Consider the following 23,720-nt stretch of genomic DNA (forward strand, 5'->3'; position numbering starts at 1 on the left):
TTCAGTGTGAGACGTGCGACGAACGTATCCGTTACTATAGCGCCCCGAAATTTGGCGTTAATGGGCTGTGGCAGCAAACGACCGAGGCGAGTGCCTATCATGACAGCACATCGCCTGCAGCGCCTCTCCTGGGCTCGTGACCACATCAATTGGACCCTAGACGACTGGAAAACCATGGTCTGGTCAGATGAGTCCCGATTTTAGTTGGTGAGAGCCGATGGTAGTACTCGAGTGTGGTGCACACCCCAGAAGGCCATGGACCCAAGTTTTCAACAAGGCACTGTGCAAGTTGGTGGTGGCTCCATTGTGGTGTGGGCTGTGTGTACACGAAATGGATCATCTGGTTAAACTGAACCGACTCTTGACTGGAAATAACTATGTTCGGGTGTTTTGAGACCATTTTCAACCATTCAAGAACTTCAAGTTCCCAAACACAGTTGTTCACAATTGGCTTGAAGGACATTCTGGACAGTTCTAGCGAATGATTTAGTCACCCAGGTCGCCCGACATGAATCCCGTAGAACACTTGGTGGACATAATCGCGAGATCATTTTGTGCACAAAATCCTGCAACGGCAACGCTTTCTCAATTATGGACAGCTGTAGAGGCGGCATGTCTCAGTAGATCTCCAGGAGACTACCAACGAGTCCATGCTGCATTAAAGGAGATCCGCCACGATATTAGTACGTATACCACGATTTTCGTCACCGCAGTGACGAAGACGCGGTTCAGGAAGAAGAGAAATAAAGTTTAGAGTTGGAAATGCTGTTGACGCCATAGGAGACTATGCCAGGTTGGTAAGTGTGTGCTGTTCCTGTTGTGGTCATCAGTCCTGAGACTGGTTTGATGCAGCTCTCCATGCTACTCTATCCTACGCAAGCTTCGTTATCTCCCAGTTCCTTTTGCAACCTGCTTCCTTCTGAATCTCAGTGGATTCATCACTTGGTCTCCCTCAACGATTTTTACCCTCCACGCTGCCCTCCAATACTAAATTGGTGATCCCTTGATGCCTCAGAACATGTCCTACCAACCGATCCCTTCTTCTAGACAAGATGTGCCACAAATTTCTCATTTCCCCAATTCTATTCAATACCTCCTCCAAATGTAGACTGGCAATGGCAAGGAAAGCGTTCCTGAAGAAGAGAAATTTCTTAACATCGAGTATTGATTTAAGTGTCAGAAAGTCGTTTCGGAATGTATTTGTATGGAGTGTAGCCATGTATGGAAGTGAAACATGGACAATAAATAGTTAAGCCAAGAAGAGAATAGTAGCTTTCGAAATGTGGTGCTACAGAACAATGCTGAAGATTAGATGGGTAGATCATATAACTAATGAGGAGGTATTGAATAGAATTGGGGAGAAGAGGAGTTTCTGGCACAACTTGACTAGAAGAAGGGATCGGTTGGTAGGACATGTTTTGAGGCATCAAGGGATCACAAATTTAGCATTGGAGGGCAGCGTGGAGGGTAAAAATCGTAGAGGGAGACCAAGAGATGAATACACTAAGCAGATTCAGAAGGATGTAGGTTGCAGTAGGTACTGGGAGACGATGAAGCTTGCACAGGATAGGATAGCATGGAGAGCTGCATCAAACCAGTCTCAGGACTGAAGACGACGACGACGACGACGACGACGACAACCTCATTAGTTATGTGATCTACCCATCTAATCTTCAGTATTCTTCTGTAGCACCACATTTCAAAAGCTTCTATTCTCTTCGTGTTTAAACTAGTTATCGTCCATGTTTCACTTCCATACATGGCTACACTCCATACAAATACTTTCAGAAAGGACTTCCTGACATTTAATTCTATACTCTATGTTAACCAATTACTCTTCTTCAAAAGCGTTTTTCTTGTCATTGCCAGTCTACATTTTATATCCTCTCTACTTCGACCATCATCAGTTATTTTGCTCCCCAAATAGGAAAACTCCTTTACTACTTTAAGTGTGTCACTTCCTAATCTGATTTACTCAGCATCACCCGACTTAATTCGACTACATCCCATTATCCTCCTTTTGATTTTGTTGTAGTTCATATTATCTCCTCCTTTCAAGAGACTGTCCATTCCGTTCAACTGCTCTTCCAAGTCCTTTGGTGTCTGACAGAATTACAATGTCACCGGCGAACCTCAAAGTTTTTATTTCTTCTCCATGGATTTTAATACCTACTCCGAATTTTTCTTTTGCTTCCTTCACTGCTTGCTCAATGTACAGACTGAATAACATCGGGGAAAGGCTACAATCCTGTCTCACTCCCTTCCCAACCACTGCTTCCCTTTCATGTCCCTCGATTCTTGTCTGATTTCTGTACAAATTGAAAATAGCTTTTCGCTCCCTGTATTTTGCCCCTGCCACCTTCAGAATTTGAAAGAGAGTATTCCAGCCAACATTGTCAAAAGCCTTCTCTAAGTCTACAAATGCTAGAAACGTAGGTTTGTCCTTCCTTTATCTACTAAGGTAAGTCGTAGGGTCAGTATTGCCTCACGTATTCAAACATTTCTACGGAATCCAAACTGATCTTCCCCGAGGTCGGCTTCCACCAGTTTTTCCATTCGTCTGTAAAGAATTCGTGTTAGTATTTTGCAGCCGTGACTTATTAAACTGATAGTTCGGTAATTTTCACATCTGTCAACACCTGCTTTCTCTGAGACTGGAATTATTATATTCTTCCTGAAGTCTGAGGGAATTTCGCCTGTCTCAAACATCTTGCTCACCAGATGGTAGAGTTTTGTCAGGGCTGGCTCTCCCAAGGCTATCCGTAGTTGTAATGGAATGTTGTCTACTCCCAGTGCCTTGTTTCGACTAAGACCTTTCAGTGCTCTGTCAAACTCTTCACGCAGTATCGTAACTCCTATTTCATCTTCATCTACATGCTCTTCAATTTGCATAATATTGTTCTTAAGTACATCGCCATTCGACCTTTCTGCTTTCCCTTCTTTTCTCAGAACTGGCTTTCCATCTCAGCTCTTGATATTCAGACATGTGGTTCTCTTTTTCCAAAGATCTCTCTAATTTTCCTGTAGGCAGTATCTATCTTAGCCCTAGGGATATATGCCTCGACATGTTCTCTAGCCATCCCTGCTTAGCCATTTTGCACATCCTGTCGATCTCATTTTTGAGACGTTTGTATTCCTTTTTGCCTGCTTCATTTACTGCATTTTTATATTTTCTCCTTTCATCAATTCAATATTTCTTCTGTTACCCAAGGATTTCTAATAACCCCTGTCTTTTTACCTACTTGATCCTCTGCTGCCTTCACTATTTCATCTCTCAAAGCTTTCCATTCTTCATCTACTGTATTTCTTTCCCCCATTCTTGTCTGTCGTTCCCTGATGCTCTCCAGGTCCTATATCCTTAAATTCCTATAGGGAATATAGGGCGTAATTGTATGTAGAAATGCTTTTCAAAATCTGAACTTTGTTATTTGACGCCCACCTCTGCTGAACAGCAGCTCAGTCTCTCAACAGCTTTTCCATCTCATCCCCGAGAGTTGAGGGCATAGTTTCTGCACCGGTGGATTACACGAACAACGAACGATAAAGGCTTAATTACTATAGCATTAAATGCTGTGTGGACACGGCTCGGTCATTCGTTGGCCAGTCTGATTTGGCAGTAGGAGGTAGCAAAAGGAAGGCCGACGTTTTGAATTCCACGTTTAAGAAATTGGTCACGCAGTAGAATCTTACAACCATACCGTCCATCATCGCACGGAGTCCCACATGGATGTCACAGTAATAAGCTCCCATGGCGTAGAGATACAACGTAAGGAATTGTAAACACAAAATACAGGATGGTATAAGACGAACATCAACAAAAGCAAAACAAGGATAATGGTATATAGTCGAATTAAGTCGGGTGATGCTGAGGGAATTAGATTAGGAAATGAGACACTTCACGTGGTAGATAAGTTTTGGTATTTGGGGAGCAAAATAACTGATGATGGTCGAAGTAGAGAGGATATAAAATGTAGACTGGCAATGGCAAGGAAAGCGTTTCTGAAGAAGAGAAATTTGTTAACATCGAGTATAGATTTAAGTGTCAAGAAGTCGTTTCTGAAAGTATTTGCATGGAGTGTAGCCTTGTATGGAAGTGAAACATGGACGATAAATAGTTTAGACAAGAAGAGAATAGAAGCTTTCGAAATGTGGTGCTACAGAAGAATGCTGAAGATTAGATGGGTAGATCACATAACTAATTAGGAAGTACTGAACAGAACTGGGGAGGAGTTTGTGGCACAACTTGACAAGAAGAAGGAACCGGTTGGTAGGACATGTTCTGAGGCATCAAGGGATCACCAGTTTAGTACTAGAGGGCAGCGTGGAGAGTAAAAATCGTAGAGGAGACCAAGAGATGAATACACTAAGCAGATCCAGAAGGATGTAGGCTGCAGTACGTACTGGGAGATGAAGAAGCTTGCACTGGATAGAGTAGCACGGAGAGTTGCCTCAAATCAGTCTCAGGACTGAAGACCACAACAACAACAGGTTATATCAGCACGCAAGTGTTACGGGTGTGCTTCGGGAGTTCAGGTGGGAATCCCCGGAGGGAAGAAGACATTCATTTCGAACGACAGTGCTGAGAAAGTTGAGAGGGCCGGCTTCTGAAGCTGACTGCAGAACGATCCCACTGCCGCCAACATACATTTCACATAGGGACGGCGAATGTAAATTAGGGCTCATACGGAGCCAGGATCGTACGGAGGTGTATAGACAGTAGCTTTCCTTCTTCCTTCGCTCTGTCTGCTAGTGGAACAGGAAAGGAAACGATTAGTTGTGATACATGGTATCCTCTGCCACGCATCGTACGGTGGCTTGCAAAGTATGGATGTAGGATGTTTCAGACATTTCCTTAGATATACAACAAGAGCATTTATCCAGATCTGGAACAACATTGCTTCCTGCAATACTTTCAAACGAATCTCGTACGGTACAAGCGTTGGAAATGTGGCACACAGCTTTCGGTTGAATCGCATGGCTTGTACCATGCCGTGTATGAAGCGAGCCCATTGAGAAAAAGCTTCGTCATGAGAAAATAGTATCAAGCAACTGTGCTAGCACAAACTGTGTAAGTAGGCTGTTTAGGTTTTTATGCTGGTAACGCCACGTAGTGCTCTGTATGAAAATCGCTGACTGCGCTTTATGCAGTCTGTGGCTGGTTGGACTCATTGTTTGAATATTCGCTTGTGTAGTGCTGGGCAGTTGGATGTGAACAGCGCGTAACGTTGGGCAGTTAGAGGTGAGCCGCCAGCAGTGGTGGGTGTGGGGAGAGATGCCAGAGTTTTGAGAGGACGATCTGGACATGTGTCCGTCAGGAAGAGGAAATTTGTTTAATTGGATGTCACAAAAATTTATATATATAAAAATTTGTGTGACATCCAATTAAAATATATATATATATATATATATATATATATATATATATATATATATATATGCTATTAAGGTAAATACATGGTTTGTTCTCTGTCAAAATCTTCCATTTCCTAACTATGCCTATCAGAAGTTAGAATCTTTTATTCAGCTGGTAGTATTGGCGCTCGCTATATTGTAGTAGTTCGAGTAACGAAGATTTTTGTGAGGTAAGTGATTCATGAAAGATAAAGGTTATTGTTAGTCAGGGCCATTCTTTTGTAGAGATTATTGAAAGATTGCGTTGCGCTAAAATACTGTGTGTCAGGTTAGTGATGATCAGAATAAGTAAAGAGAGAAATGTCTGGGTACGCTCAGTTCTGCTCAGCGGTCTCTGCATCAAATAACGTAAGAGTTTTTCCAGCACTGTCATTCTAAATTTTTCTAAGGGGACGTTTCAACTGGGAGTAAAAACGTGGTAACGCTATGTTCACATATTTCGGAGCCACGAAAGAACAATTTTTCTGGCTTTGATGGTCCGTACTTCTTCCAGTGCTGTTGTGTCCACACCGTCGGTCATCCTCTTCCTCGATAGTAATATATTTCTAGCACAAATGTTACACTTATCTAGGACCAAACGCTGTCAAACGCTCGTAAAGATATAGAACAAGCCAAATACTGTTCCCCATCCACGAGTGTTAATCGAATGTCTTCCGACACTGTTGTGTCGCGTTTGTGACCGCTTCTGCGCTCATGGCCCTCAGTATCTCCTATCTTCTCAAGAATGACTGCAGAGACAGATGATTTACTGCCACATGTTCTGCCTGGCATGAGGCAATGATTGCGGTAATTGATCGCAGATGGTCTCACTTCCAACATCTTCCGTTGTTTGAAAGTGAGTCTGTAGTTGTGAAATTAAGGGTTGGGACATTCAAATGGCATGTGCTACTTTGTGCAGCGACTGGCCAGATTCAGCCCCAAGTCGTTTCGCATACAGTAAGTCCTACTGTTGAGATCTTGCCTATCTTTACTCTCATCGAAAGGAATCAAACAGAACCTTGTCGATACCTGGCGCATTCTTACTTGAGAAATTGCCTCACTTTTCACACGCGTGACGGATAAACTGTTTCTTCAACGTAGAAGAGAGAATTTAAGGACTACTTGCGAGGAATAAGATTCTTGCACTCTGAATGAGAATGAGGGGTGTAAAGTGCCCTAGGTTTGATTTATTATGCTATACAACTAGTCGGTATAGCTCATGTTCGCATGCTTCAGCTACAGGCATTACATTTTCTGAAGTAATATAATGCAACTGTGGAAATATGCACCACGAGTGACAACACAAAGCCTAGAACCCGTCCTTTCTGCGATAACTGTAGCTTTTAAACTATAGTGACTTTTCTTGTAGTAGTAGCAGCAGCTGTAAGTCTCTTGTGAATTACATATGAGAATGAGCAATATCCTTGTCCTTGCGGCAGGGTAACATACAGACCGTTTAATGCTCGCCGCTAGATGGATATCAACTGCCTTATTTGCAGCGTGCAAACTACTGGCGTACCGAAACAACAACAACAAACTAATACATAAGAGTTGATGACGTAACCATGTTATGGGAAGCATAATCCGCGGAAGCGTGGAGTGACGATCAAGATCTGAATCATGAGATTCCCACGAAGCCGTGACCGTGATGCAGTAGCCCCACGCTGCAAACTCGCCCAGACACTTCCCAGAAATAATGGATGCCTCAGTCAGCGGAGTGCCGAGTTACTATTTCGACGAATTCCATAACGAAGACGGACCCTCTACGTTAGCTGGACTCCGTTTCCAGTCCTATCGCTGCGAGAAGAGACAGGATATCAATATACAAATAAAAATAATAAAACTGTAAAAATAGGAAGTGGAGAGATACAATGCGAAACCAATCAAAGTATGTAATAGAATAATGCTATTCTTTGTTCTCCAGTCTGTAAACTGAAATAGTTATAGTCTAACGTTTAATATGAAAACACACACACACACACACACACACACACACACACACACACACACACACACACACACACACACACAGAGAGAGAGAGAGAGAGAGAGAGAGAGAGAGAGAGAGAGAGAGAATAATGTGGGGACATACCAAGGATACTTATTCATTTATCGAGTCAGAGCATAATGTTATACCAAAAAACTACGATAGGTTTATTTTATTTATACTCATATTTAGATCCTCTCCTAATATCCGTTAGGATATATTTTATTCTTAAGTAGGTACTCCTAAAATCTGTATAAAATGCGTATACTGTATTGGCCCTTCCCCGTAATCGCATACGGAGTGAGAAAAATTCATTTCTTCGTACACTATATTCACATTCTTGTGTATAAATACCATATAATTCTCAAACATTTTTGTCTTAGAGCGGAAACAGTCGTCTTACGTGACAGTAATCATGGCTGCAAGAGAATTTTAAGTCCATGTGAAACAGTTTATAATCTTCAATATCATACTACGTCATCCACAGCCTTATTCACGATCAAAGAAGAATTGCAAAGTGTAATAGTGAAGTTATCAGTGTGAAACTGGATACACGGAAGTGTAAGAGCGAATGGAAAGCTGTTTAAGTTTCTGACGCAGAACTGGAATTTTCTTAGCCGCTTTAAGTCTCAAATTCTAGTCCACGTTAATGGGAAATATTACAGCGCTAGTGCTTCCCGTAATAAGAATATTAAGACAGTACATCTGCGCTAACCGTTAACTGTACTTTCCTTCCACAAGTTCCGTAAAGCGCGACGAAGTAGCGCAGATAGCTTAAACTGCTCCGTGTTGACAGTGTATAAAATACTTGAATAAGAGCGCAACACAAATAACTGTCCGAACGATGTGGTGGTGGTTGAAGGACGGGTAAAATTCTGTAAACATCGCGAGCCACGCTGACCAGTGCTACACTTGGTGTTTACGTAAACACCAAGCTCGTTAACTATGGCAGTGCGACAATTGTTGGTCGACCCAGCTGCGGTGCTGGCGAAAATGACATCACGGCCGCAATTTCTCCCGCAAAACATAAGTATGTATGTTCCGATACTGCAGCGAATAGTGAGGTCTGTCAGGTAAATAACTACTGTGCCAAGTTATTACACAGGTTTACGTGTCTTCCTTCGACAATTAACGAATTTTCACTGGCACTGAAAGCGAAATTATTCTCTACAGCACTAACGAGCTTATACGATTCCAAGATCGCTTAGCTTATCGAATAATAGCTGCCTAAACGAATGTACAATTACAGTGACGTATACTATTCTCAGTTTTGATTTCTACGACGGTAGTCATAAGAAATGCAGCAAGGTATTATTGTAAATACAGACACCACAAGTCACTGAACGGAAGTTGGGGTAAAGCAACACGCAGTTATTGTCACACTATGGGGCTTGCACATGGAGAGCTGCAGCAAACCAGTCTCAGGACTGAAGACAACAACATGGGGCTTTCAATGTTATGGCAACTTTTTTATTTTAATTTTCGTGGTGTTTGTAGTGAATATCTCCCCGCCTCCCTTTCTCTCCCCCCCCCCCCCCTTTAGTTCAACCCCCAAGTCATATTTCAAAACACTTTATTTAGCACTTTATACGAATGTCTTAATTTGTTAAGAAACAGAGTGACATAATAATAAATGCAACTTTTAAAAATACATCTATTCGTATATGGATTCATTTTACCCTTGGACTCAGGTGATTGGTTCAAATGGCTCTGAGGACTATGGGACTAAACATCTGAGGTCATCAGTCCCCTAGAACTTAGAACTACTTAAACCTAACTAACCTAAGGACATCACACACATCCATGCCCGAGGCAGGATTCGAACCTGCGACCGTAGCAGTCTCGCGGTTCCGGACTGAAGCGCCTAGAACCGCTCGGCCACGGCAGCCGACGGACTCACGTGAAACGAGTTTTGTATAATGTAAACTGAATCTGCAGGATGTCATGGATTATAATGTACAAAAATGAACGTGATCTGCTAAGCACAGCGATTTTTACCCACCTGCATTCCCCTAGGTTAACTGAACATTCGATACTCTGAGAGAAGCTCATGTTTCACAATATTACTTACGCTGACTCGATTTTTGCTTTCGACTAATGGTAGCCGCTGCTGTTTTCCCACGGCACGAGCCTTGGCGCTTTTTTCCCCTCTGCTCTTGAAATCACTACCCTCACTCGCGTTTCGTCCACTATCACCTGACGGACCGTGTTAATGCGTAGTCTTACCCAGACGCACGGATAACATCACAGCCCAGCACCCTGTGATCCACATACTAGATAACTAACATGTTGACAGAGGTGACAGTAGAACCGTTGGTCTGATCACCACGTTAGTGTGGCCGTGTAGGGGCCCCATCTCTGTTTATGTTCCCCTAAATACGTAACTTCTGTTGGTGGATATCGAAACACCAGAAAACGGTTAAGGCCAATAAAATATATTGAAAGTGTAACAGTGATCGGTTTCTGCGAACTATCAACGTATAAAAGAAATGTCAAGGTACAGACGAATGAGAGGTCGAAAATGTGAGGGCGGAGCGCGTGGCACTCACCTCGGAGCGCGGAATGCCGAGTCCCATGCCGCTCGCAGACGGACCGCCTACATGTCCCGCGCGCTGCCGCGAACAGACTGCAGAGGCCGGCCCGTGCCTGCCCGCTCCTGCCGTTGCGCATGCGCGCGGCGGCGCCCACCCCCCACGCCGGCGCATTTGGGACAGGGCGCTGCCGCCGCCAGCACTGCTCCAGTGGCCGGCGAGGCAGCGGCTGGGAGCGGCCTTGTCCCAAGGCTGCCCAGCAGTGACACCCGCGGCTGCCCACCCAGCGGCTTCTGCCCGTTTACTGGCAACCGCTTCCCTCCTGCCACGTATCGCCACCTTTCAGTCTCCATAATTCATTCACCCCTTCGACCATAAATATAATAGACTGGCCCTGACGTCATTTTCGTGGCTACAAAATCTCTGGGCTAAGGTCACGTGAATGTTGGCAAAACATGGTTGTTTCGTGTTGCGCTTATGGATGTGCTCAGCGTTTTGTCGGGGGAAATGACATTACATTTCAGGTGTAAGCGTTTCTATGATAGTGCAGATGCGTTTATTGAAATCTGCTGAAGTGACTTTTATATGTTTTTTACACTTGAAATAGAGTTCACGTAAATTAAAGTGTTGAAAGTGATGCCTTGCAGTCTGACTCATATTACATTTTGGAAAGTATCTGTGATAATTCGGTTACAGAAGTAAGTATAATTGTTTCTTGTTCCTACCCGTTGCTACCCATAGGTTCCCTACGGATGAAAACCGAAGGCAGCTTTGGATACAGGCCCTGAAACGGAAAATCTTTAAACCATCTGCACATACGCGCCTTTGCTCGAAGCACTTCGCGGAGAAGTCTTTTGATAGGTTAGTTATTATTTACAATGTATATTTATAGTTTATATTTACAGTGTCTGTCATTTTTAAACTTAGGCTCCAAAATTATTTTCTGAAACTTTAAAGTCTCACCTTTCATCTAAAATATCGTAGTGGGAACTGAACCTTTGAAGTGCACCTAAAATTGATACTCTAGAATGGACCTGCTCCTAAAGTCGACAACCTTGGTACCTATAGTTGACATAATTCCCATATCCCATATTCTTTTATAAGTGACTAGAGCTCAAAACGCGGCGAATTCAGTGTTTAAAGTTTTGACACGAGCCCACTCTTACTGTTTAAAAGAATTTTAACGACATTTTACTTTAATTGATAGTTTATAGTAATTTCTTCCCGCTGCCCACCAGAGTGGCATTCGATGTATTTGTTAGAATCTGTAAATGGTACTGTGAACAAATCCAGGTCAAATGTAGTTCTGGCATAATTATTCGCAAATAAAAGTAATTTTTGTTGGAAGCGTTTGGCAGTCAATTGAGAAATGTGGCCGGCCGCTGTTGGCCGAGCGGTTCTAGCCGCTTCAGTCTGGAACCGCGCGACCGCTACGGTCGCGGGTTCGAATCCTGCTTCGGGCATGGATGTGTATGATGTCCTTAGGTTAGTTAGGTTTAAGTAGTTCTAAGTTCTAGGGGACTGATGACCTGAGGTGTTAAGTCCCATAGTGCTCAGTGCCATTTGAACCATTTTTTTGAGAAATGTGTGGAAAATACGATACAAACATAGGATGGCAGACCGCTGATTTGAAATCCCGCCACGTTATGCCAGCAGTCGCGTGGTTTATGTTGGAGCCACACCAGCCCTATAGCTTCTGCACACCAAGGCCGGTCTACTAGTATTTATGGTCGAAGATTCACCCGCACTTCTGCACTGGCTTCCTCCAGTTGTAGTCAGCCGCGATACGGCAGCTGTTTCTCGGCTTCCTAGTTCGCTGCTGTTTACTATATCTTCACCGTCAGTCGTAAAGATGCGAGACTGGATTAATGAAAAATAGTAAAAATTGAAATAGTGACTTTTATGTTTTAGGTGCTCTACATTGTCTCCCCCCACTGAGTAAAACGTACAAACCTTCATAAACGAAGTAAAACTGTCTGAAAAGTCCACCTTTGATATGCAGTTCAACTAGCACGTCACAATAGTTCGAACGTCGGTTATGTCATCAAAGTGTTGACCCTTTATCTGAATTTCTGCACTTCGTAATTAGACTAGATTATATTAGATTAGTACTTGTTCCATAGATCATGAATACGACACTTCGTAATGATGTGGAACGTGTCAGGTTAATTAAAGGTGTCTATACAAGATATTACATTACACAAAATATTACATGACACTTAATATTTTTAACTTTTTGTGGGGGTTGGGGAAATTACCCACTCATTATATCCAAAAATTCATCTAATGCGTAGGAGGAGTTGCCATTAAGAAATTCTTTTAATTTCCTTTTAAATGCTATGTGGCTATCTGTCAGACTTTTGATGCTATTAGGTAAGTGACCAAAGACTTTCGTGGCAGCATAATTTACCCCCTTCTGAGCCAAAGTTAGATTTAACCTTGAGTAGTGAAGATCATCCTTTCCCCTAGTGTTGTAGCCATGTACACTGCTATTACTTTTGAATTCGTTTGGATTGTTAATAACAAATTTCATAAGTGAATATATATACTGTGAGGCTACAGTGAAGATCTGTAGCTCTTTAGATAAGTGTCTGCAGGATGATCTTGGATGAGCTCCAGCAATTATTCTGATTACACGCTTTTGTGCAATGAACACTCTTTTACTCAACGATGAGTTACCCCAAAATATGATGCCATAGGAAAGTAGAGAATGAAAATAGGCGTGGTAAGCTAATTTACTCATAAATATATCGCCAAAATTTGCAATGACCCTAATAGCATAAGTAGCTAAACTCAAACGTTTCAGCAGACCCTCAGCGCGTTTTTTCCAGTTCAGCCCCTCATATTAGGGTACGCTCGTATTTTACAGCACCAAGTATCGTCACTAGAGTTGCAAAACTGTTGTAGGCTACTGTACACTGTCGTAAGCAATAGTAGACTAAGGTAGATTTCCTAGGAGCTTTGGCCAGTTACGGTCGTGCCCGCGTTATCTGTGCAGTACGTGCATAGCAAATCAATCGGGCATTACCTCATAACTGTCGATCTGTCTGCGTATGCGACCAGTGTCTTACTAGATTTCCCTGAAAATTGGGAGCGGCGAACTGTCTAGCAACTGACTGAGGTTATATAGAGGCTTGGATAACATACGGAAAGTTTCTGTTCTTCGTAGTTATCTCCCTGTCTGTTACTTCAAAGTAAACAGTGTTTGTAGTGAAATTTAAATTGTCAATGTTTAAATCAGATTTTTTTTCGAAAAATGTTGATTTGTAACGTCAAACAGAGGGATGTTGTAGTAAAAATGAAAAAAAAACACTGATTTCTTTTATAGCGCCAACGAACTTACGTAAAACACGTTGAAATGAGTCTACTGGGGCACACTTGTATGTGGTACCAGAATATGATAAGAAAAAAAAAAATGGTTCAAATGGCTCTGAGCACTATGGGACTTAACATCTGAGGTCATCAGTCCCCTAGAACTTAGAACTAGTTAAACCTAACTAACCTAAGGACATCACACACATCCATGCCCGAAGCAGGATTCGAACCTGCGACCGTAGCAGTCGCGCGGCTCCGGACTGAAGCGCCTAGAACCGCTCGGCCACAGCGGCCGGCAATATGATAAGAATATTAATATAAATTAAAATGAAAATAGTATACCTTAAACGATGTATGTCTCTGATAGGCTTCATAAAGCTGATCGCTGACTGTGCACGATCGCAGAGCCAAAGGTACTGCTTCTGGTCTGACATTGTAGTGTTGGAGTACGAGAGCGCTTGGCACATACGAGGGTTATTCCAAAAGTAAGGTCCGGTTATAAAAAAAAATCAAAACTAAAATGTTTTTTCAAAACAATTGTTTTATTTACATTCCTTACATCTTTATCTATTTTTCTACATAACTTCCATACTTATTTAAACATTTGTCACATCGTTCAACAAGCTTTTAAATGTCCATGTTATAGAAATCGGCCGCCTGTGACGATAACCAGTCCTTAACTGCTTCTTTCACTTCATCATCTGTGTCGAAGCGCTTGCCGCCGAGAAACTCCTTTAAGTAACGGAACAGGTGGAAATCACTTGGCGCCAGGTCCGGACTGTAAGGAGGATGGTCCATCTGTTCCCATCCAAATTTCTTGATCAGAGCTTGCGTTTCATTTGCAGTGTGGGGTCTGGCATTGTCATGCAACAACAAGATTCCAGACGACAAAAGACCACGTCGCTTATTCTGGATTGCACGTCGAAGTTTAGTCAGGGTAGCGCAGTAGGCGGCTTTGTTAATCGTTGTTCCTCTCTCCATAAAGTCGACTAACAATACTCCACGTCTATCCCAGAACACAGTCGCCATAACCTTACGTGTTGAGATTGTCTGCTTTGCCTTGACCTTGACTGGCGATGACGTGTGACGCCATTGCATTGACTGACGTTTAGACTCTGGAGTGATGTGAGAAACCCATGTCTCATCCCCTGTGACAACATTGTCTAAAAGACTGTCACCTTCCTTATGATATCGCTCCAAAAAATCAAGAGCAAAAGCCATTCTTTTCATTCGTTGGGGCTCAGTAAGCAGCCTGGGAACCCAACGGGCACACAATTTGTGAAACTTCAAATGTTCATACACAATTCTGTACAAAGTTGTTCTACTCACATTCGGAAAATGCATGTCTACGTCTGTAATAGTGAATCGGCGATCTTCACGAATTTTTTTGTCAACCGCATTGACCAAATCGTCTGAAATCACTGATGGTCGGCCACACCGTGGTTCATCGTGCACATTATCCCGTCCTTCATTAAAAGCTCGCACCCACTTGCGCACTTTACTGTCGCTCATTATGTTAGGACCGTACACTTCAGTAATCTGCCGATGGATTTCCGCCGCTGAATTGTTTCTTGCAGACAAAAACCGTATCACTGCCCTTACTTCACAATCGGCGGGCTGATCAATTGTCTTAAACATTGTAAAGTGACACTGTGAACTACACTCAGCAACAGTAACAAAGCGAATGGCGGCGTTTGACGCGCAAGGCTTGCCGGGAGTCGGCGCGCATGCGTGTTTTGTCATTGGCGCCAAATTTCAATAGTTACGGCGAATCGGACCTTACTTTTGGAATAACCCTCGTAGTTGTAGGTAACTGTGTGTGAGCGAAAGACGATGGAGTGGGCTGTTTATGTGGTGTGCTGTCTGAAGTCACCAAGTGTTAGATTAATGTAGGTATGTCAATAGTGTTGAACATGGAAGCAGAAGTCTTCAAGCAAGCAAGGTAAAGACGTTAAATAATTATGAGTTTTGTTTTACAGCGCCTTACTATAGATGAGTTGGCTGATAATTTCTAGCCGGCCGCTGTGGCCGAGCGGTTCTAGGCGCTTCAGTCCGGAACCTCGCTGCTGCTACGGTCGCAGTTTCGAATCCTGCCTCGGGCATGGATGTGCGTGATGTCCTTAGGTTAGTTAGGTTAAGTAGTTCCAAGTCTAGGGGACTGATGACCTCAAACGTTAAGTCTCATAGTTCTTAGAGCCATTTGAACCATTTTTGGTAATTTCTAATTGTTGAGTAACCCCAGGATGTACGAAACTGATTTGATAAAAATGCTAGTGAGATATTTCACTTTTGTAATGCTTCTAACACTTTTTAACAGAGCTATATGTAATTTGATGATCTGCATTTACATTGGATTAGTGAGGTTAGATAATACTTGCTGTATAAATCTCATTGTTTGTCGATCAATCAGTAAAATGTAACTTCAACTGCCAAATGTTTTTGAAAAGACAAACTTAACTTGTAATATAATTTTGCTCAGAAGACTCAGTATTAGTAATTCACCAGAATCCAGGTCATATATTTTTTCAGAGAACTTAGATTTTTCATAAATGTTTTCATTTATCAACCAAAACAATTTAATGTGCATTTCAATGTATCACAGCCAGCACTGCACACCGCTGAGCATATTTATATTTTTTGAGAGAGACCAGAATATATCGCGTTCCACCATTGCTGCTTTAGAGTTAAGACAATATAATTTATGTGCACAGGAACCAAAGTTATCAGTATTGAACAGGGCTAGAGGATTCAGTGCCTAAGAGGCTAAATGTATTTTGCAGTGACTGTATTTCTTTATTGGTATTAGGAGTTGCATTGCATAATCAGTTAGTATAAAGTTTTGCTAACAATAACATAGAGTAAGCACACCTCTTGCAGTTACAACACGCTACACGATAATTCGAGTTTAGTATTCATTCCACAGTTCACACATTCATTCAACACAAAGGTAAAGTTTTCTTATTTCTGTTTAAAAGAACTTTACAACGTTTCTGTTTTTTATAAACAACTTTCCCATTTATCAACAATAACAGGAAATTCTTGAACTTGATGAAGATAAAGAACGTTTCATTAAGTACAAAATAACAACAATAATTATACATATTCTTAATTCTGTGCATGTAAACTGTATTGCACCAAAAGTAATTTCTTTGGTTATGCAAAGGCGCAGAAGTTACGCGATGAACTAATTTTATTACTTATAAAGTGCAATTTATATTCTGTAAGCATGTTAAGTACAGAATGGATTAGCACTTCATTGTTACTGTTATAATTCTGTGTAAAACAGACAAATAAAGAAACAAAGAGAAGTCGTCCGCTCCCAGTTCCTATCTTACACATTCATTTATCAATTAAATGAAACAACAAGTTTACTGTTACCAGTCACCGTTTTATTTATTTCCACGACGCGTTTCAAAGGTTTAAACCTCCATCATCGAGTGGATTTACATTAGTTGTATGACATTTGTGTGTATGTTGTGTTAAGATTTTTTGGAGGAACTTGTGGCACTGCCTGGTGGAGAAACAAGACACTATTTCAGAACATGGTGTCTTGTTTCTCCACCAGGCAGTGACACAAGTTCCTCCAAAAAATCTTAACACAACATACACACAAATGTCATACAACTAATGTAAATCCACTCGATGATGGAGGTTTAAACCTTTGAAACGCGTCGTGGAAATAAATAAAACGGTGACTGGTAACAGTAAACTTGTTGTTTCATTTAATGTCAATAACAGTCACGGTAAGGCCTAACCTAAAACGTTCGCATTTAAAGACATTCATTTATGTTTCTTTCAGTTTCCTACCATTTACTACGTTATTTATGTAGTGTACCAAAACCGCCGAACCGTACTTTTGGTGCCGGCCGGTGTGGCCGAGCTTCTAGGTGCTTCAGTCTGGAACCGCGCGACCGCTACGTTCACAGGTTCGAATCCTACCTCGGGCATGGATGTGTGTGATGTCCTTAGGTTAGTTAGATTTAAGTAGTTCTACGTTCTAGAGGACTGGTGACCTCAGATGTGAAGTCCCATAGTGTTCAGAGCCATTATTCGTACTTTTGGTCGAGAGTATATTCGTCGCCCGTGATGATTCTTTCCAGAAAAGAACTGCCTTCGTTTCGCATTTCAGTCAAATCGCGGCAGGCGTCCACCCCTCGCATTCGTTCGGGAGTCAAGATGGGCGAGAAAAACTTCGCAGGCACTTCTCTCGTCTTCTCAACATTCTGAAAAATGTCTTTAGAGATGTTGCTCCACTGTGATTTCTAACACAAGCAACGTTGACACAGTGCAGCCGCAGTCCGCAGGTCGTGGTCTCGCAGTCGCATTCTCGCTACCCGAGCACGGGGTCCCGGGTTCGATTCCCGGCGGGGTAAAGGATTTTCAGCTGCCTCGAGATGCCTGAGTGTTTGTTGTCCTCACCATTACATCCTCGTTCATGAAAGTGTCGAGATTGGGCTGAGCAAAGGTTGGGATATTGTATGGTCGCTGATAACCGCGCAGTTGAGCGCCCCAGGAACCAAACATCATCATCAATTTCATGAGTACGGCCGCACATCCGCTACTTGACACTGCCTGTTCACAACTGAGTAGTCCAATGCACGTCTGCTGTCTACTGTTGTTATTTCAAGCTACCAGCAGAGTTACTGCTCTGACGTTGTTTCTAAACCAGCAACTTTTTGGACGGACGGTGTATACGCCTCAAGCCACCCACTGGTATTCCCGGAGGGTATGTTATGTTCCACTGTCTACTGACTCCTTTCTTTTTCCAGTAACGAACAGTGTGGCTGGAAGAATGATCGTTGACGAAACTCACGGTGCAAGATGGGATCCCTTTGATTGGACCTTCATGGTCGTTTCGCCAGATGTAAGTAGGAGAAAGCAATCTATTGGCTGAAACATACGCTTTAAGAATCGCAACAGTGAACCACGCCGTATGCAACGTTATCATTTCCTGGTCGTGCATTTGTGCTCGTCCTGTTCGCTATTGTGGACGATAGAGTTGGGTTCCGGCACCTGTTGGAGGCTTCTCTCCGGCCTGGAGATCGTGAGTCGGTCTTTCCATAATCCTAAATAGATTGCGGCAAAGGCCACGAGGACGGTAGGTATTTCCCAGCAGTCAGTGGGAAGGAGCTTCTGATCGTCCTGGCAGGAGGCTGCGCTTTTCCCGGCAGGGCGATTAGTAGCAGCGGGGAATGGAGTCCCTGATTTCTGTGGCTATTAAGGAATTTCGTGGAACGGTTTCTTCTCCTTCTAGTTGTTCTTTAGGTGTTCGGCATTTACCTGTTACGCCCTTTTATTCAACGCCTCTAGAGTTAATGGTTAATTACTATTTGATCTCTCAACCGTTTTATTGGTTTACCTGTTGATCTTTACCCTGATGGTCGATAATTCATTACCCTTTTAGGTATTATACTTTCATCTAGATTTCCAAACTATCTGATAAGTTACGCTTTTAAGTCCTAGTTCTGTTGTTTTCCTAATCATATCACATAGTCCATATTGAGCTGCCCTTCCTTAAAAAAATAATTTCTGCAGGTTGTATGCGGAGCGGGTCTGAGCTCACGAATTCTAGGCATCGCCCAACGGTCACCACCAGTGAAGGAGAAAAATCATGTGCCCTATCAGGCGGAGTTTATGTTTTAAAGGGGGTTATCATTTCCGAATACGGGTGTTAGTAATCCCTCGTGATTAACTGTTTTTAATCAAGTACAGAAAGCCTAAAAGCATTCGAAAGTCTGTTCTCGTGCGCAGACGTGGATTTTGGTTAGTTTACTTTCTGGTTTTCTAGACGAGAGTCGCCGTTTTGTGAGTGTCCACGTGGTCGGAAGATAGAGCCCTTACATCAGATAGCGAAGCTAACAGCTAGCTCAGAGGGGGTATTTGAGAAAGTGAAAATTTTAATCAAATTTGTGTGTGAAATCTTATGGGACTTAACTGCTAAGGTCATCAGTCCCTAAGCTTACACACTACTTAACCTAAATTATCCTAGGGACAAACACACACACCCATGCCCGGGGGCTGGACTCGAACCTCCGCCGGGAACATTTTAATCCTGCCTAGTGGGGCAAAGCGAGGAAGGTGACCCTAATTTAGACTGATTTAGTAGTGGAGCAGTGCGGAGGTTCAATCTGTCTTCGTCAACGAATGTGTCCGTGTAATTCTTCTTCGGATCTTTTTGATTTCCTGTATTAGTCCTATCGGCAAGGGTCACAAACGGACAAGCAACACTCAAGTATCGGTCGAACGAGGGTTTTGAAAGCTCCCACCTTTGAGGGTAGTCTCCAGTTTCTCAGCGCTTGTACCGGAATGGGTCTTTCCCTTTGCAACGCAGAGCAGTGTTTGCACCTTTCTTATGTAGCACTTAGTGGCGCCTCTTGGCAATCGGAAACGGAGAAACAAAAGTAATACACCAGCTGCGACATAGTCGCGTATATGAACAGTGATCCAATATTGTCAAATGTATTTTATTCCGGTCTTTGATCACAATATCAATTCTTTTGACGATGACCGGTTTCAGTCCGTAATGACCATCCTCAGATCTTTTTGCACCATGTCCTAAAGTGATAAGGCCATAATGGCATCGTCAAAACATATAAATATAGTCAGCACAGCATCGTCACATAGATCTAAAATAATGTGTAGAGTAGGCCACATCGTCCGCACAGTCATTGTTGCAACTGGCTACTCGAAAGTAATACACCAACTCCGTCCGATGTGTTACAACTGTTTACTTCATTATACACTGCACAGTCCTGAGCACAGGTTCGCCTTAAGACTTCAGTTGACTGTTAAAAGACCTTCACTGCGATCTTAGCTCAGAGGAAACACGTGAGTGAAAGGCTGATGTGAATTTTTTGGATAAATGCATGTTGTTATCACATAATTGTAATCGGTCTCTTGAGATAGCAATGTAATTTCGTTTTCGTATTATTTGCGCTGCGGAAGTACTGATTTTACACAGTTTTTCCAGTGATAACGCAACGAATTCCAAAAACATTTCAATGGGCATACGCATTCATGTTATTCAAATATTACGTAATAAACTGCACATTGCACAATATACAGCTGTTTTAAACAAATATAGAACGCTTATTCCCTTTTCGTTTGATCAGCTACTGTGAACTGCTTCTCTAAAGTCGCACCTTAAGATGACGAGTCGTAGAAATATTGTGCATTTACCGTAAAAACGTGCAACGACCATTCAAGCAATTATTACGTTGGGAAAAGCTCAAACAGTTTATACACTCGTCCTAAAAGCAGTCCCCGGGCTCTACAACCTACTTCATATTCTTCATTTCAGGGAGAAACTCGTGCTCTCGTCCTTCGTGATGTCGTACCATGGAGTGATGTCCGCGGTCGGAATACACGCGTGATGTGTAGCGCATAGCCCAGACTATGCGACGTATTACCATTCAACAAAAAAGAAGACGTATATCGGCAAAACTGAATCAGTTCTTGACACTGCTACACTTGTAAACGTCCTGAAGCACAATCTAACTGCATTCAAGAGGTATACACTATTTACTTGTAAGAACAAAACAGCTTAGATTATACATTATGACAACGAAAACAAACAAATATTTATAATATAAGTCTATAGATAAAAATTCTACTCACCAAGCGGCGGCAGGGGAACAGTTCAATCGCTTTGTGTTTGTGTTCTCCTGCCGCCGCTTGGTGAGTAGATTTTTTAATCTATCCGTTTATATAATATTAGATTATATATTGCGACTGTGAAGAAATGTTCAAAAATCTCAAAAAATCTTAAAGAATCCTTAAAAAAAAAACGAATGAATTAAGATTCTTCCAGGCCGCATTAGCTGTTTAGACGTTTCTTTGTTAGGCAAGTGAACCGGTTTCACATCATTATAAGTGCAGCTTCAGGTGATAATAACTTTTCACTTCATAAGGCTAGAGAAAGTGTACGAGATCTCAACATTCAAAATGTACACCGTTGGCGTAACCTCTTACAAGTTTGATAACGTCCGAAGCGTCAAAACTCATGCTCCAATAAAAAACCAAAGCTCTGTTATAACAGACGCAGTGTCTAAAAAGTTGACTCATTAAACGAGGTCCTAGAATGCACGCCCCATTAAAAGAGGAGTGCACTTAGCAAGTACAAGGTCTCCGTCAGGTGGATAAAACCACAGTTCATTTAGATCACCAATAAAACAATGCGAACATAGTTTTATTGGTAATCTAAATGAACTATGGTTTTATCCCCTGACGGAGATCCTGAAAGTGCTAAGTCCACTCCACTTTTAATAGGGACTGCATTTTAGGACCTCGTTCAATGGGCCAACTTTTTAGACACTCAGTCTATTGCAACAGAGCTCTAGTTTTTTATTGGAACACGAGATTTTACTCTTCAGACGTTCATCTTACGATGTTTAATTCCGAGTTCCGTCATTCGATTAGCAACCTTGTAGGAGGTTACGCCTAAATAATTGGTTCACAACTTGAATGTTCTGAAGTGAAAACTTATTATCATCTTAAGATGCACCTATAATAGTGTGAAACCGTTCGTGTTGCTTAATAAAGAAACCTCTAAACAGCTAATGCGGCCTGCAATAGTTTTCATTCATTTTCAGAAAAGCTTCAAACATTTTTAAGGGGTTTTGGAGATTTTTGTAAATTTCTGTACAGTAACAATGCATCCAAAAATATTGCAGGGTACGAACAGTATGCTGGACAAAGTACATCGCTGAATAGTTAACGTACCATAGCCAACAGTTTGCTTAAACTTACACAGAAATCTTCACAAAATCAAAATAGTTCATAGCTACGTAAGTCAAATGGCGTATCTAAATCAAAATACAAGTCTCTACGTAACCGTTTACTTTAATTGTACATGACCAAGTCCACGATTAGAGACGGCGAATTTAATTTATCTCAAGTATATCGAATTTTCCATTTTTTTCCCCTAAGTGCTGGGCATGAAGACGACATACTGCAAGTGTACTCGGGCTCGTTCACTACCTATTTTACTCGTGGCTCACTTGCAAAGGGGGTCGGTAGTGAACGGTTGCATTTGCGCCCCTAGAACTCAGTCATATTTTGGCTAGCCTTTGAACAGCAGTGAATTGAATACACAATTGTCTATACCACAACCTTGCGGAAAATGAGGTACACTATACAAGTTCAGATTGAAACTTACTTACTTATATTTAAAAAAAAGACACTTCTAACTTTGTGGCCATGCATCTTTAAGTTCACACATAAATCCGATCTGGATAAATAATATTCGGTGCAATTCGCACACATGGTTTATTGTCTCGCACCTACACACTTTCACGTTGTTCCTTCACAGTTTATTCGCATACACTGGCGTCCATGCTTACACTCGCGGCACTTTGCCGCTCCGAACTTACCACCACCACGGACAATGACCAAAGACCTTACTTTCCCGCTCATATCTCGGGTCAAGTGACACTACATTAGTCAAAAGAATTCCTAAACATGGACACAATTCGTTTACAATTATTATAAGATTTAAATACTTAAACCTAAATACATTTTATAATTTTATACACATTTATCACCACATAACTCTATAATTCGTTGCACTTTTAAAAAAAAAAAAAAACACTATACAACGGAACTACGACGCTCATCAAAACACAAAACAAGTATTTTCGTGTCCATTTTGCATTACACTATTTTCACTCTGCATTTAACACACAATTTTATTCTTAAGCACGAAAAATTAAAATCAGAACTAATTTATAACATGCTATCAGATTTATATAATTAGGAATAACTCCATGTTTTGGCACTACAAAGATCTAAACTGAATGATGTCTTCATAATAAAATAATGACCTACTTTGCAGTTGTTCTAAACATCTTTATAACTTATTCTACTATGAAACGTTTTGATCGGAGTACACTAGCCCAACATATTTCTGCTGCAGTCCTTTACATTTAAATTACGAACTACTTGTAAGAGCTTGTTTTCGCATGACTTCTATTTCGATGATCCAAGGACTCATTGCAAGCACACCCTACATTATTTACTGAAGTACAAAGTCATGTACAGTAATTTTACGCAATTATGTGACCAAGTGATTTAAACCATCTGAAACTGCTGAATGCCTTCTCTTTATCAGGGAAAGGTGAGTCTATAAATTTATGGACTTGTCTTTGTGCTTTTCACATCCCATCCATTTTTTCCATAGCTGATATTTCCATTGCCATCAAAACTGCTGTATGGCCTTATTATCCCCCGTTACCTTACAATATGGAATGTAAATTATTGCTAACTTTGATGCATAGGATTTTCTATACGCAAAATTAAGAGTTTATTATTTAAAAACAGTTTCTGGGATTGAAATTCGATACTGTTGTTGCTTAAATTTGTTCTATAACATATACATCAGTCTTGATTTCCACACAAGTTTTCTCAAGAAAAAGGTTCAGCCGAACACTGCTACGAGTCTCTGCGGGAGTCTGGTATTAGTGTCGCGAGTTACACTTCAATATGATGGTGAGGGAAGT

The 23,720-nt window shown here is 41.7% G+C and overlaps 1 protein-coding gene across 3 annotated transcripts in view; it reads right to left on the bottom strand.

Moving 5' to 3' along the window:
- Nucleotides 1-23,720, bottom strand: part of LOC126469658 (leucine zipper putative tumor suppressor 2) — a 1,134,623-nt gene that overhangs the window by 173,833 nt on the left and 937,070 nt on the right. The window contains exon 1 of one of the 3 annotated variants that reach the window (XM_050096811.1): nt 9,928-9,990. The exons of the other annotated variants lie outside the window; for them this stretch is intronic. Within the exon in view, the coding sequence (XP_049952768.1) occupies nt 9,928-9,954 (27 nt within the window). The 5' untranslated portion in view covers nt 9,955-9,990. Of the gene's footprint in view, nt 1-9,927; nt 9,991-23,720 lie in introns of those variants that run through there. 3 annotated transcript variants of the gene reach the window in all.

Source organism: Schistocerca serialis, chromosome 1 (genome assembly GCF_023864345.2).
Source record: "Schistocerca serialis cubense isolate TAMUIC-IGC-003099 chromosome 1, iqSchSeri2.2, whole genome shotgun sequence".
NCBI lineage: Eukaryota > Metazoa > Arthropoda > Insecta > Orthoptera > Acrididae > Schistocerca > Schistocerca serialis.